Consider the following 15,019-nt stretch of genomic DNA (forward strand, 5'->3'; position numbering starts at 1 on the left):
TATTTTATGTTAACATGGAAGCAATTTAAAAAAGAAAATGGTTGGCAAAAGAACATGTTAAAAAGAGGACAAAAGACAGAGATAGGGAGAAAGGGAAAAACTAAGAAGTGAAGAAAGAGCACAGATGCACAAGAATTACTGTATAAGCTATAGATATTTTTCGCGAATGAGGGCGTCAAAGATATTTTCATAAGATGTTTTTGCAATTTTGACACCGAGGCTATAATAAGTGCACTAATGTCCATCAGTTCAAGATATTTTCATGTCGTCCAACAGTGATTTGCTAAATTCACAAAATTTAAACCCTCGCGAAAATAACAGCTTATTCAGAAAGCTAAATTCAGATCACTGTTTTGCTTTGATGAGAACCATTTTACAGAGTTTGCCATTTCTATTTGTTGTATTCATTAATATTGTGCATGATGATTTTCCATGAGAGGAATGACAATTGAATATAAGTCCATTTCCTGATACATTAATCAGAATGAACCCCAGTCATGAGTCATCCTCTAGTTTGTTGCCATCTGTGCCATAAAAGCTGAAACTTTTTCTTTATTATTATTTTCTCAACACCAGTGATGAGTTTGAAATTCCCATCATGCCAATTGGGCAGTGCATGACAATCAACGTCAGGACGACATGGGGCGACCGACACTACGTTGGACTTAACGGCATTGAGGTGTTTCAGAGTAATGGAGAGCATGCTCCAGTGAACAAAGTGAGTTAGCGTATTCATCTTTGCTTTTTTTTTTTCTCGTATTTGATTTGTATACATTTTGAATATCAGTCCTTCTGCAAAGAATAGTAAACCGTGATCAATCAAAAAAAAGTCACAATAATTTCTTGTATATCTTGATAAATAATTCCGAAACTCATTAACAACATATTCTCTTTTAGACTTAAAAGATACAGATAACATTTTAGCGTATCCAGTGGGCCTTTATGACTTGTGTATGGACTTTATCGTTTAGATTGGCAGCACAACACACAGATCAAGTTTGCCTCTGGAGTTATTGTCCAAATATTTCTTTTCGTAAATGTGGTAAGAACAAATCAGAGTTTCTCATAAATTATGCGTCTTCTCTGTCATTTATGTGACATAAAGTGTATTGCAATGCCAGTTAGTCTATCAAGATATTGTTGAAATGCTAAGATTAAAACAGTAATGCCCTCACCTGTAGCTTGTATAGGCTGTTAGATCTGTACCAGGAGGAATTTTGTTCATGCAAAGTATAGTTTCAGATTTTATCATCACATTTAATACCTCTATATTTTGTATTCTTCTTCTGTTGTATGATGCAATACAAAGAGGCGGTCATAGCCTGATAGGTTAATGTCAAAGTTGCTGATATCAAGTTGTTGATGTCAACCCTTTTTATATTGTGAAAAGGTTCTTGAATAAGATGGGAAATACAATATATGAATTGAAATGTGGAATGAATGTTCAATAATCATGTGATAGTTGACATTGATCATTCTCTTTCTCTTTTTCTGATGTTCCACAGATCACTGCAGAGCCAAAGGACCTGAACGTCCTGCCAGAGTACACAAACGACCCCAGGGTGATTACAAACCTGATTGATGGTGTGAACTGCACCAGGGATGACACACACATGTGGCTGACCCCGTTCACACCTGGTAGAATGCACCTCATCACTGTGACATTCGAACACCCCGTCAAGATAGCAATGATCAGGATATGGGTGAGTGCAAGATGGATAGAAAGATGTGGATTTGTATTGTAGTCTGCTTTTAGATGGCAAAAATACTTGTAATGGGTTGTACCTTGTCAATTTTCAGCTGTTACCAATGTATCATTCACTGGTTCGGGCAGTTTTTAAGGATATTTTGTTATTGCACGTTGTATTGTTCTGTTCCTTTTAACAGAATTACAACAAATCTAGGATCCATTCCTTTCGGGGAGCTAAGGATGTTGAGATCTCGCTGGATGACACATACATCTTCAAGGGTGAAATAGCCAGGTGAGTCATTGGTCCAACTCCAGGATTCTGCTTTAGCCCGTTAAAGACTAGTCCCGAGTATACTCGGGCAGGCATCTATGGGAAATGTATGTTGTAGCAAAATCAGCCTGTCCTCAGTGGGTTAAAGTGCAGATCGTTTTACAAGCTGTCTACCATAATTACAGTCACAAGGATAGCAGCACTGCAATAGCCAATCAACAGCAAGCATTCCATTTGTGACCATAGTAGCCAACCCTGACTGAACCTACGGCAATTGCAGATATCTTTACGATCCGGAGCCCAGCAGGCGCACTTGTCTTTTTTTGTCATGTGATTTAATGCCCATGTGTCTTTCTCTATGTCTGATGTGTGTTCACTCATAGGAGATTAGTCCCGAGTATACTTGGGTAGATTTCTATAGGAATTGCCTGCTATATCAAAATCAGCTCATATTAAATGGGTTAATATGGGAAGTCCATCTTTGTTCATTTCACAGAGCATCAGGAGCCCTCCAGGGAGACCCAAGTTCTTTTGGCGATGTGAGTATTTTCAGCATACTGATGGAAGAATGACCTATTGATGCAATACAGCTTGACTGTATGTTGTCATGGCTACAGTCTTCATAACATGCCAAGCACTGTAATTCACATTTTCATAACATGAGCATAGCTTGAAATATCACTTTCATACCCAGGGCTATGTCACATATCTGTGGACACAATTTGAACTTCGACTCTACATGTGAAGAAACTATGTGATGAATTTTCTTATATGTGTTTTACTTCTATCAAGTGAATTGAGAACCAAGTAAGGCAATGGAAAAGGTGAATACCTATTTAGCTGCTTTGTGACATTGAATTGCATATTTGCATTCTTTTTGCTCTTGATATGTTTTTTTGTACATCTTTATGTAGTATGTGATATTGTTCTTTAACCTTCTGTCTACCCTACACTATGTTGTACTCTCCATCCATCCATCCATCTGTTCATTCATTCATTCACTCACTCATTCATTCCATTCTATACCATTCCGTTCATGCATGTATGCATGCATTATGCATTTATTCATTCATTCATTCATTCATTCATTCATTCATTCATTCATTCATTCATTCATTCATTCATTCATTCACTTGCTCACTCATTAATTCATTCATTTGTTCATTCATTTATCCATCATCCATCCATTAATTTATTTGTTCTCTGTCCAAACAGACCATCCTGTTCACAGAAGATGAAGAAATCCTGGAGCTGATCTCCAGGAATGATGAGGTCTTTGTTGCAGCTGAGGAGTGGTTCAGCTCCAGTCTGGATGAAGACGCTGCTCCTCCAACTAGGCCAAGGACTGCAGACGTCGGAGAGGTACCTATGACCCTTTTAAAAATCTCTGAAGATTCTCTGGATGGCCCCAGCAGCAAAATTGGCAATCATCCTTTAAACAAAAATTCTTTAATATGTTTAAGTAAATACATTGATGTGATATTTAAAAGCGATTTACGCAAAACTAACAATCTGTCTATTTACATTGGGGCGCGACCCTGGTTTTAGGTCATTTAGGGCTTGCAAGTAGGCTGCTCATTTTGAAGGGAATCTTAGAATTGCATCTTTATGATGAAGGATACCATCACTGTAATATTTTGCCCCATACACTCCCAGATTTAAACTGTGAAAAGAGTCACCCTGTCCATAATGTCCGTAGTATCTCAGTGAAGGATGACATGCAAAAAATGTAGTGATGTGAAATCATGTGCCAAAATATTTAAAATGTCTTCTCTTTTTCTGTTAGTAAGCCATTAAAAAAAAAATCTTATATCAAAGTTACAAGTTTGGAGTACAAAGTTAAGATTTTATTTCCAAGTCCATCAATAAATTATTGCTTTTTGGACTCATCCCCAAACTTTTTAACTTCTTTGTATGTACCCGAACTCTTTATGTGTAATTGCACCTTCAGAAATATTGTTCTGTGTTACAAGACATGAAAAGCAGTGATGTGAAAACAACAAACAATATTTCCATCATATCTCTGGTATTCTTGCCATTATAAGAGATGTACATTCCTTTTCTACATGTTTGTATTATTCTTTGAACAATTTTCTCCCAATTCGCAAAGTTGTGCAAAAATGTTCTTTCCAAATGAAGCAAACAAAAATATTTCATACCTGCATTGTCCATCTCTGTCCAGGAGAGACCGATGACCACTGCCCGGCAGAACCGAGCCAGGCAGGCCAAGTCCGAACCCATGGTGGCCGCTGAACAGGTGGACGATGACCGGCACACTCCTCAGGAGTCTGCTGGTGGTCACCACCTGGTCAGTCCTGGTCAGCCCGACACAGCAATATCCACCCTGCAGCAGCAAGGCGCAGTGTTCACAGCGAGGCGTGAGTTCAAATGTGACCCATCCCAGAAAAGTAGACCTCATTTCTAAGTGTGCACTGATCGGTCTCAATGCGAACTGTTGTAATGTTACAAAAGTGAAGATATTTTCCTCGAGTATACAGGGTTGCAATGTTATATTGTACTAACTGGTTGATGCAGATTTTCTTTTCTTTTTTGAGATCTAAGTTGAGGTGATCTTGTGAGCTGTTTGATATCAGCGGATGCTGTGAATGAAACAGAAGATACATTGACATATGTAACACCTCCTGCTCATTCTACCTTGATGAATTTATTAGGCCATGGTTACATTTTTGGAACAGTGTTTTCGCAATGGTTCTATCTTTTTTATTCTTTTATGTCTATTGTGTGACCGCAGACAGTCAATAAATGTCCCGTGTAAAGTGCAGCCCCCGTTGTGTTTTTACATTGTTGTACTCTTGCTACTAATGAATTAATACTGAAGTAATTGAACATCTCTTTTGTACATGCCTCTACTCTCAGTGCTTATCATTGTTTAATAGTGCATGCCACTTTTAATTTTGTCGTTGTTCTTATTATATTAGATGTGCGTCTGAACTTCACTGTGACATGGGGTGATCTCCACTACCTGGGTCTGACTGGGTTGGAGGTCATCGACGTCGAAGGGGATGGGATACCGATGTCCCTCGACATGCTCGATGCCTCACCCCGCGACCTCAACGACCTGCCGGAGTATGACATGGATGACAGGACTCTGGACAAGTGAGTGCCAATGAGAGAAAGTATTTTGTGATGTTTTGAACTTGATATACACAAATAGAGTAAGACCATGAAAAGAACTAATTGTTAGCTTTAGAATTTGGCTGAATCTACCTGGTATATATATCAATTATCACATCTTCAAATTGTATTAAAAAAATGTCTCTTCCATGTGCAACTCTTGCATAGTGCATCAACACTTGTCCCAGTGGGCAATTGTTTCAGGCAAGTTTTTTTTTTTTTTTTTTTGGGTCATTGTTCAAGTGCAATGTTACTTCTGTTTTGAGATATTTAGTAGCATTAAATGATTTTTGGGAAGGGAAATTTTGATTGTGACTATTACTCCACACTTTGTTTATTACAGACAGGGGGTTTTCTTTCTGTATAAATGGTGCTAATGATGTGAAATTCCCAAATGGCTCTATCAAAAACAGATGTATGTAAAGAAGAAAGGCATAAATCATCAATTTTTTTTTCCAGTAGCTATGGTCAGTCTTGGCATACATGTACTTTTGTCAGTACTTTGCAAAGATGAGTTTGAGCTCAGATTCCCACCGTCTCTGACTGACCTTCTACAGAAGGCGTGACAGTGGTGAAATTAATACAGATGTATCTTGAGAAGTAGGAATACATTATCAAGTTTCCCACTAGCTTTTACAGTATAGCCCAATTTATACATTCATCGATTGATACTTTCAGTATTGTGTTTGACCTCAGATTCCCGTTGCCTAGTTCATTAATGATGATGATGATGATAATGATGACGATGACGATGATGATGATAATGATGCCGATGCCGATGACGATGATGACGATGATGACGATGACGATGACCATGATGGTGATGATGATGACGATGATGATAATGATGGTGATGATGATGATGACGATGATAATGATGGTGGTGATGATGATGATGGTGACGATGATGGTGATGATGATGATGATGATGATGATGATGATGATGATTATCATTGCTATTATCATTTTTAATCTCTCTACAAAAGGCTCATAGATGGTACCAATGTGACATCATCAGATGAGCACATGTGGATGATTCCATTCAGTGAGGGGTGTGACCATGTCCTCACAATAGACTTCGGCAGGGAGGTGCAGATGACGGGACTTCGGGTCTGGAATTACAACAAGTCTCAGGAGGACACCTACAGAGGGGTGAGTGTTGACAGGAGTGATTCCAAAATGTTTCCATCACCTTTGTTTTGATCATGATCTGTTTAGGGTAAGGGGTGAGGGGAAGGGGAGGAGTAGGTTTTTTTTTCACCCATAAGAACATTGGATACTTTTTTCCCTTCGCGCATGCTTGTCTGTACACCCAGGTGTCTTGAAGTTCATGATTCTGTAATCATTTAGCCATTCATGGTATTGGATAGGAATACCTTAATGCTCCATTCATTTCTGTCTGTTTGATGTAACAATTCTAGGCTTGTGATCTGCATTTAATGTCAGGTTTTCTATCTGCTACGATAAGGTGGGTTTGATGTGATGTTTGAAGATCCCTTCGATGGATTGTGATGACTGTGGAAACTTCACTGAAGTTTACTCTGCAGTGTGAGGTCGAAAGACTATTCAACTCTTTATGTAAAGTTTTTCAATAGGAAATATCTTATGATATTTGTCAAGTATCACACAGCTGCTGAGTTTAAAGTCACATAGATGTCACAGCAAGGCATTGTCTATAGAGTACTGAAGTGTGACTTTGTAGCCATTCATCACCATGGAAGCTGGTTCTTTGCAACCTCACATAGCCTGATCATCTGTGAACACACAGCGGTTGCTAACAAACCATGCTCATACTCAGTCCTAGCCCACTGCGCCAAACCATGTACAATTATATTTTGTGTGGCAGCAGCACTGAGCTTTGCCCCAATAAGAACAAGTACAGAGTATACTAGGGCAGGTGTCTATGGGAAATGCGTGATGTAGCAAAGTTAGCCTGTCCTCAACAGGTTAACAGAAGACTCTGTATGACATCATCACTTTGATACTCTATGCATATCAACAACCTTCATAGCAGATTCAGATAATCCAGCATGTATGCATGCTTGAAAATTTCATGAATCCAGGCAAAGATCGTCCACGTCTGGCTAGACGGTCAGCAAGTGTCGCCAAGCGAGGGCTTCCTCATCCGAAAAGGCCCCGGGAACTGCTTCTTTGACTTTGCGCAGGACCTGAGCTTTGCCAGTCAGACCAACTGGCAGACGGCTGCTAGCAGAAGACTCAAGGCCATTCCTGATACTCTCAGGTACGTGACAAGGATTGTTTGTCATTGTATGCTCTGTTAGCTATCTCCGTCACTGTCTTTCAATCTACCACAAGGAGAGATTAATTTCTCACACATAATTTGGGTCAGCATCACACCTTTTTGCTGCATCTTTGAGTTTATAACTTAATAGTCGTCTGCAAGTCACATGATTATAATGCAGGAGGAAACCCTATTCCAGAGAATTAACTTATGCTGAATGACAGTAATGAAAGAGTATGGTGTTATGGAATTATGAATAAATGTAGCAAAAAAGCTGCTGAAAACTGCTTATCCAATAGTGGCAGGCCAATGGAGTAAAATGGAGTCAAAAGGGGCCTGAGCTTTTGATCCTAGCAGAATCTTTGTCAGAGGCGTAATGACAAATAAGTAGGGAAAGCAGGTGCTTAACTATAAGGACTACACACAACAAGCACAATCGGTGAGGGTTAGGGACACAGAACAAAGAAAACAAAAGGGGTGGGTTAGAAGTCAAAAGCAGGGAGCCCAACAAGTAAAGGAGGGGGATTAAAGCAAGGCTGTGAACAGACAAAAGGCAGAGATGGGCCAGTGATGATCACAAGGATCTTTATAGGGCCGGCAACCTGTGAAGGATAAAGATGAATAGGGAGGCAACATTGAACAAGATAAGGAACAAAAGAAGGATAGAGAATACGAAAAGAATGAAATAGCAACAGCATGAGTGAAAGGGGGGGGGGGGGGGAGGGGGAGGGAAATTCAGATTAAACCGACAAATGATATGAATGTTGTGATTTTTTTCAATGGTAGTCACTCTAACAGCACTCTGTAGTTCGTTGGATATATATGTTGAAATAGCACCTGCAATTTTTGAGTAGTCCCATAATGGGAATGCCCCTCAGGAAATCTCCTTTTTGATATTTCTTTATATTTCACAGGGTCTAATGCAGATTGGTTGGTTATGAAGTTGTCCTTGTGTGTGTGTGTGTGTGTTGTGATAGGCAGAAATGAATGAAGAGAATGGAGACGGGAAGTTTGTGTATTCTGCTGAATGATTTAGATGAAATACCAACAATGTTCTTGTTTTCTTGCGACATTGCTTTCCTCCAGAGAATGCTAATCATGTGACATTTGAAGATAAATGATGTGACATTTACACAAGTTTCCTTTTTCTCATCTTTCCTAATGCAGACAGAGCCAGGTTGCCATGGAAATTCCAAGCCAGGAATACATCCCAATGCACATGCCTTGTGGCTGTATCCTTTGCAGCATTGTTTTGTGAAGAAAAGAAAATTAATTTTGTTAAGATTGTGGGTTTTGTAAATGCCTCACAAGGAACAAAAATAAATGCAATAACTTCATGCAGTGGGTCCTCTTCTTTTCCCATGTAGTATTTTTTAAAAAAAAATTATGTCGGGCTTTATGTATAAATTCTACAAAGAGATATTAGATACACAGTTATTTGGAGATTTCCTTATTAGTTCTGAATCTCTGGATTCATTTAGATGTACAATGTAATTGTTTTTTGAAAGTCTTGATCAGGTACATTTCATTTGAGTGGTCAGGGCACATGCCAGGTATTATCTCTATCATGAAGGATTTTCAAAGACAAAAGTTCGATTTTGTTTCCTGTTGCATACAAATCTGTCCTCGTGCCCTTTCCTATCTACTCGGAGATGTGAGTATGTCTGTTTGGCCCTTAGAGATGAAACATATGTACCATGTGACAATAGTTAGCCAAACAGTGACACTCTCCTGGGAGTCCCCTGCTGTGACTGACAGGATTGGATCATGCTTTGCATGACCCTGTAGCTTTTCCCATACACCAATTTCCATAGCCTATTTAATGCACAGCAAGAACAACTAACAAATTGCTCACTTTTAATAACCCACGTTGTAACCAAAGATGTAACTAAGTTTGTAACCAATGATGTAACCCACTTTTGTCCATTATTATGTTTCCATTGTTAAATTGTTAATACCTTTGTTGTTGTTTTTTTTCTTTTTATTTGTTATCTCTGAATGGGAAGGAATTTAGAGTGTACTATTTAAAAAAATATGATTGATGTGAGAGTCAGTTTTACCTTGACTGGATGCAAACGCTCGCAGTTGTATTCCAGCTCCAGCTGCTGTCTACGTACGGGGATCTCTACTACATCGGACTTAACGGTCTCGAGTTCTATGATGCAGAGGGAGAAAAGATGGAACTCACAGAATCAAGTATCCTTTTTTTCAACCTGACAATGGACCTGTCTGCTAATAAGAGATGATAATGAGAAGCATTTTGAACACTTTACTAAGTTTGGGTCTTAGGATGTGCATATAAAAATGTGACCAACTGCCATGTGTTTTGTTTGAATCTGTTGTGTTTTAATTAGCAAGATGCCTTTTTGTTACCTTTATGATCATTACCAACTTTTTTTTTAAATCTGTTGTGTATTAATATAAATATTTTGATTGATGGATGAACTTCACAGCAAATAATGGAGCTACAACATACTTGCCAACTAGTAAGATTTTATCAGATTCAGTAAGATTTTTTACGTTAAAAATAGCAAAATCAGATTTTCTGTCAGAGAAATCAGATTTTTAAAAAATATTTAGATATACCTTTCATGTGTATTTTCTGAAGATTTGACCGAAAGTAAGATTTTTAACTTCAGTTTGCATAGAAAATAAGATTTTTGCAATCTATGAGTAAGATATTTCATCTTGAAATGTTGGCAGGTATGCTACAAGTCTCCCTGATTCTGAAGAAGGATTCAATATCTCTTCATGTCTTGATAACAGAATATACAATCTCCTTAATTTTGGGATTAATTTTGGGCATTGAAATGCATATGGTGCATGTATCTCCCTGATTCTTTGTGTAGTCTCCCTGATTTTCATGGGTGAATTTTGGCAGCTGTGATATAACCTTGTACAAAGCTGATATACTTTAAGAGGTATTGTTTGTTTCAAGTATAAGTGAAGTAGTGTGATCCAGCACCATATTGGTATACATATTTGAAAGAACCCTCCTAATTCTCAAATTTAAGATTGCAGCAATATGAAAGAATAAGGGTTTACAAAGTATTCCTGTAAAATAATATGGCAAAACATGTCAATACAATGACACAGCACACTGGCTATGAGTCATAGGAAAAGATGTGTGAAGGATTGTAGAAATGAATGATGGGATATTAAGTTTTGATAAAAAGCCAAGCTTCCAGAGACAATGTAGCAGTTCCTGAATCTCTTGCCACCACCCAGACATAGCTGCCTATCCTCCCAGCGTGAATGTCTTGGAGGGAGTCACGGATGATACCAGGACACCAGACAAATTGATCGACGGGGTCAACGACAAGCCGGACGGTGGCCACATGTGGCTAGCCCCTATACTGCCCTCTATGGTGAGATATGGAAAAGAAAGCAAACCTGGTACAATGATATACTTACACAGTGTCATGAGTGAATGATGACCACTCAGACTGGTATCTCTTATAATAGACAAAATTATCGTTTGCTCTGATATCACTAACACCACAATCCGATCGAGAGCCAAACTGAAGGACATTTTTTTTTCCCGATCATAATAAATGGAAGTTGCCGTGGTAACAGTTGGCTGAGAGCCATTCAACAGTATCTTGTATTTCATTTGCCACTCTAGTTGTCTGCAGTCCTGTAAAGTTCTAATATGTTATGAAGGCCAAGTCATGTTTAGTATGTGATACAGTAAAAGGCATATTTTATACCATGAATTTTGTGAAGTCATGTATTGCAAAGTAGATACTTCAAATCACTAACACCACAATACGATAGAGAGCCAAACTGAAGGACTTAATTTTTTTTTTCTTCGATCATAATAAATGGAAGTTGCCGTGGTAACAGTTGGCTGAGAGCCATTCAACAGTATCTTGTATTTCATTTGCCACTCTAGTTGTCTGCAGTCCTGTAAAGTTCTAATATGTTGTGAAGGCCAAGTCATGTTTAGTATGTGATACAGTAAAAGGCATATTTTATACCATGAATTTTGTGAAGTCATGTATTGCAAAGTAGATACTTCAAATCTGTGGCATATATATAAGAGTTCTACCCCAATAAATTTTCCCAGTGTTGGGAGTACATTCAGACAGACTTATGACTATCAAATTGTGCCACTTCATTAAGCATGGTAGAAAAAGTTTTTTTTTTTTCTTCATAAAGTTGAGCCCCCTCATTTCACATGTTATGATGTAGAATATGAATTCTTGAAAGCTTGCATTTCTTTTCAATTGAAATTCTCTCCTTTTTCCCTACTGTTTTTCTCTTTCATTTTGTCTTTTCAATTCAGATCAACCGGGTCTATGTGATCTTTGATGAGCCTGCCACTGTCTCTATGATCAAACTGTGGAATTATAGCAAAACACCCAGCAGAGGGGTCAAGGAATTTGGGGTGAGAATGTTTTTGTTGTTTATTGTTTTACCGGTATTTGTCTTTATTCAGTACTAATAATGCCAATTTATCGCATGCATATTCGTCATGCTGAATGTGTTATAAGTGCCAGAGCTATTCTGAAAAGTGCCTTCCATGGACAGTGCTGAAAATCAGTTGAAGTTGCCAAGAGTCATATTCTCCTTTTCTTTATTTTTTCCCTTGCAGTATTTTGCAAAGCGTGTATCTACCACTAAGTGTGTCTGTTGTGGGAATCTTAAACTTATTTTTTTTTAATCTCTACCACCCCCCCCCCCCTTCTAAACACATCCATCCCTTGCTCATATTGACCTTGTTTATTGATTGCACTTTTTATCATAAATTTGGTACAATTTTGAAATTAATAAGTACTTAATATAATAAGTACATAATCTGAGAGTATTTGATCAAACTCACAACCAACTATTTACCTTTTCACAGCAGGATGTGAATTATTCCACTGTTAAAAGAGTTATTCCACATCTTCTTCTTTTTTTAAAGAGTTAATGGTGCTTTTTCATTCAAATGAATGATGACTTACCATGACTTGATGGAATGGTTCTTTTGACAGCTCCTTGTTGATGACCTCCTGGTGTACAATGGTATTCTGGGTCAGGTGACCAGTGCCGCCAGGGGGATCCTTCCCAGTCTGGACGTCCCCACTCCTTACCACACCATCCTGTTTGCCGACAATGATGAGCTCAGGAGAAGGGAACGGCACACCATTCTGCAGTATGCATTTTAATCAGTGATAGCCTCTCTCCAGGCTTTTTACTAACGATATGCCTTGCTTGGGATGTGTGCTTGTTTTTCATGTAATGAGAAACATGTTAATATCACCAGAGTTCATTCGTAAACCCTCCATGATTATGTCTAGACCTGTTACGTTACTTGATTTCTCCATCATCATTATCTTGGGATAGATGCACATGATTCCTGTGATTATGTGTTTATAAATATCGTGGGTTGTTTGTTTGTTTGGGTTTTTTTTTTTTCGGGGGGGACAGTCAACAACTAGTGAGCACTCTCTCAGATAAGAGATGTATGAGCTGACGATGTCAGACAATTATTGAGTGATTATTATTATTATTTGTTTTGTTTTTTTCAGTGATGATAATGATGATGAATATTGATCAAAGTGAAAATGATGATTATGATGATTTAAGTTGTCTCTTTAGAAGCATTGGTAATATCCTGGAATTATCACCACTGTTCATCACATACATTCCAGCCAGGTATGCCAACTCTTGTGTAAATCTCTTCACACTGGAAAGCTCTCATTATTTGGCTGATAGTTTAATGAACACAGTGGCAATCAATATCCTGTATAGTTCCTATATGTGTGTAAATTAAGACTCGCCCATTGATATCTGTGTTAGCAAATTTGTTGATCAACAGAATATCCTTATTTTGAGAAGAACCTGCTCCTATAACACTGGTTAAACTTTGTGTTATCTTTGTGTGAAAGTTTCCAAGATATGTGGATCAAATTGCCATTTCAGAAATCAGCAACAGGAGCAGGACGTTCAAATGACTGACGACCACCAGGTGATGGCACACTTCAAGAACCCCAAGAAAGCATCGAGCAAAACTGTAGATCAAGGTAGAGTTCTAGCGCAGTGTAGAGCAAAGGAAATTTTTACTTGTATTTACAGTCCAGCCTTGATTTTAGTCCAGTGAATTGTTTCACCAACTAAATTCTAACGGGATGTGTGGATTTTACTTCTTCATTTGTTGTGATTGTTTTCTTGCTTTTTTTCACTTTGAGCTATTGATTTCCTTGTAATACTTAGTCAAAAGAATTAGACAAGATGCCATCCAGATGGGAGAATAAAAAAATTGTAACATTCTGTATCCTATGAGTATCAAGTGCCTGGTATTCAAATGTGACAAAGTGACCATGAAACATAATATTTGAAATGTTTTCTTTTGTCCCCAATTCAAAGTTTTTATGCGAATGAAAATCCACAATTGATAAGTCATCAAATGCACTGTATTCACAGTACTGTCAATTGCAAATGTAGTGTCACCCCAACCTTTCAAATGCCTATAAAAGAATCAAAACAACAAAAACCCAGACACGACAAAACCAAAGATAAGACTGGAGACAAGATGTACAATGACAACAGAATGTATTGCATGTCTCTTTTAACATGTGTGTTGATCCAATCTTGCGTGGTATCTTTTCTTTCCAGCGCTGAGGCCGAAAACCAGTGTCCACACACAAGCAGCGCCTCGCCGAAGATGATAGTGCCTCCCAACCACCATTTTGCTACTCTCTCTCGTATATGCATCCCATTTATTGTGAGAAATGAATGGTATATGATTGAAGCGTATATTAATTTGTAGCTTGTACTGAAATACAGTTAAACTCGCCTAAGTCGACGTCGCATATGTCGAATAATCGCCTAAGTTGATTATTTTAAAAAGTCCCGATTTTTCCCCATTGACGTACGTGTATTAATTCACTCACAAGTCGAATTTTGTAAGTCGAATACTCGCCTAAGTCGATGAAATTCCAAGAACACTTTCACAGAAAAACCATTGAATTCACTGTGCCTAAGTCGAATAAGATTTTATCGTGTAATAAATCACTGTCATTTATTATTCATTATTTATTGCTCATCATTATTTTGTTTGTCAGATGAGTTTGAGGTGACAAAAAAAAAATGATCTAAAATAAAAATTCAAAGCGATCGCATGGGATCGTATTTGGGGGTCCGCTGGTACAGCCATGTCAGCTGTCGCGCTACGTACGTACAGCGTTCGTACAGTACACATGCGTTCCATGTACAGTATTGAGCTTGCAGTGTACATGTAGCTTGGCATTTGCAGCGCTGTGCATTGGAGTGGTATAATGGATGAAGCTGCTGAGTTTTCAAAGCAGAAAGTAGGGGGAAAGTTACGGGCATGGGTAAATCAGAATTGCACCTCTACACGCATTTCTAGCCACGGTATGGTAAACTGGAATCAATCACTGCTCAAATATCGTTCATATTCACTTCCCCAAGGTTTAACAAGGGTGTAAAGTAATCGGACCTGTGCCAATACTAATGCACTGTCCATGCAAAGTTAGCCGCGGCCCTGCTGGGCGACCCGTGCTGCGGCACACCGCTCCAGCTCTCGGCTCCAGAGTAGACAACATGTACCTGTGATGAAACTAAGTCGATTTTTTTCGACTTACGCACAAGTCGAAAATCGCCTTAGTCGATGTGTTTTGCTCAGTCCCGAGAAGATCGACTTATGCGAGTTTAACTGTAGAATGATTACATG

At 38.4% G+C, this 15,019-nt stretch overlaps 1 protein-coding gene across 1 annotated transcript in view; it reads left to right on the forward strand.

Annotated features, from left to right (window-relative positions):
* The window catches only part of LOC140231724 (katanin-interacting protein-like), a 37,079-nt gene extending 22,927 nt beyond the window's left edge, over window positions 1–14,152 (forward strand). The window contains exons 25-40 of the mRNA XM_072311877.1: window positions 577–718; window positions 1,506–1,703; window positions 1,888–1,982; window positions 2,458–2,500; window positions 3,177–3,323; window positions 4,144–4,339; window positions 4,901–5,078; window positions 6,083–6,248; window positions 7,160–7,338; window positions 8,506–8,570; window positions 9,424–9,534; window positions 10,567–10,706; window positions 11,627–11,728; window positions 12,318–12,478; window positions 13,249–13,349; window positions 13,942–14,152. Coding sequence (XP_072167978.1) covers window positions 577–718; window positions 1,506–1,703; window positions 1,888–1,982; window positions 2,458–2,500; window positions 3,177–3,323; window positions 4,144–4,339; window positions 4,901–5,078; window positions 6,083–6,248; window positions 7,160–7,338; window positions 8,506–8,570; window positions 9,424–9,534; window positions 10,567–10,706; window positions 11,627–11,728; window positions 12,318–12,478; window positions 13,249–13,349; window positions 13,942–13,994 — 2,077 coding nt within the window. The 3' untranslated portion in view covers window positions 13,995–14,152. The remainder of the gene's footprint in view (window positions 1–576; window positions 719–1,505; window positions 1,704–1,887; window positions 1,983–2,457; window positions 2,501–3,176; window positions 3,324–4,143; window positions 4,340–4,900; window positions 5,079–6,082; window positions 6,249–7,159; window positions 7,339–8,505; window positions 8,571–9,423; window positions 9,535–10,566; window positions 10,707–11,626; window positions 11,729–12,317; window positions 12,479–13,248; window positions 13,350–13,941) is intronic.
* The last annotated feature ends 867 nt before the right edge of the window (window positions 14,153–15,019 follow it).

The sequence above is a fragment of the Diadema setosum genome, chromosome 8 (assembly GCF_964275005.1).
Source record: "Diadema setosum chromosome 8, eeDiaSeto1, whole genome shotgun sequence".
NCBI classification, from domain to species: domain Eukaryota; kingdom Metazoa; phylum Echinodermata; class Echinoidea; order Diadematoida; family Diadematidae; genus Diadema; species Diadema setosum.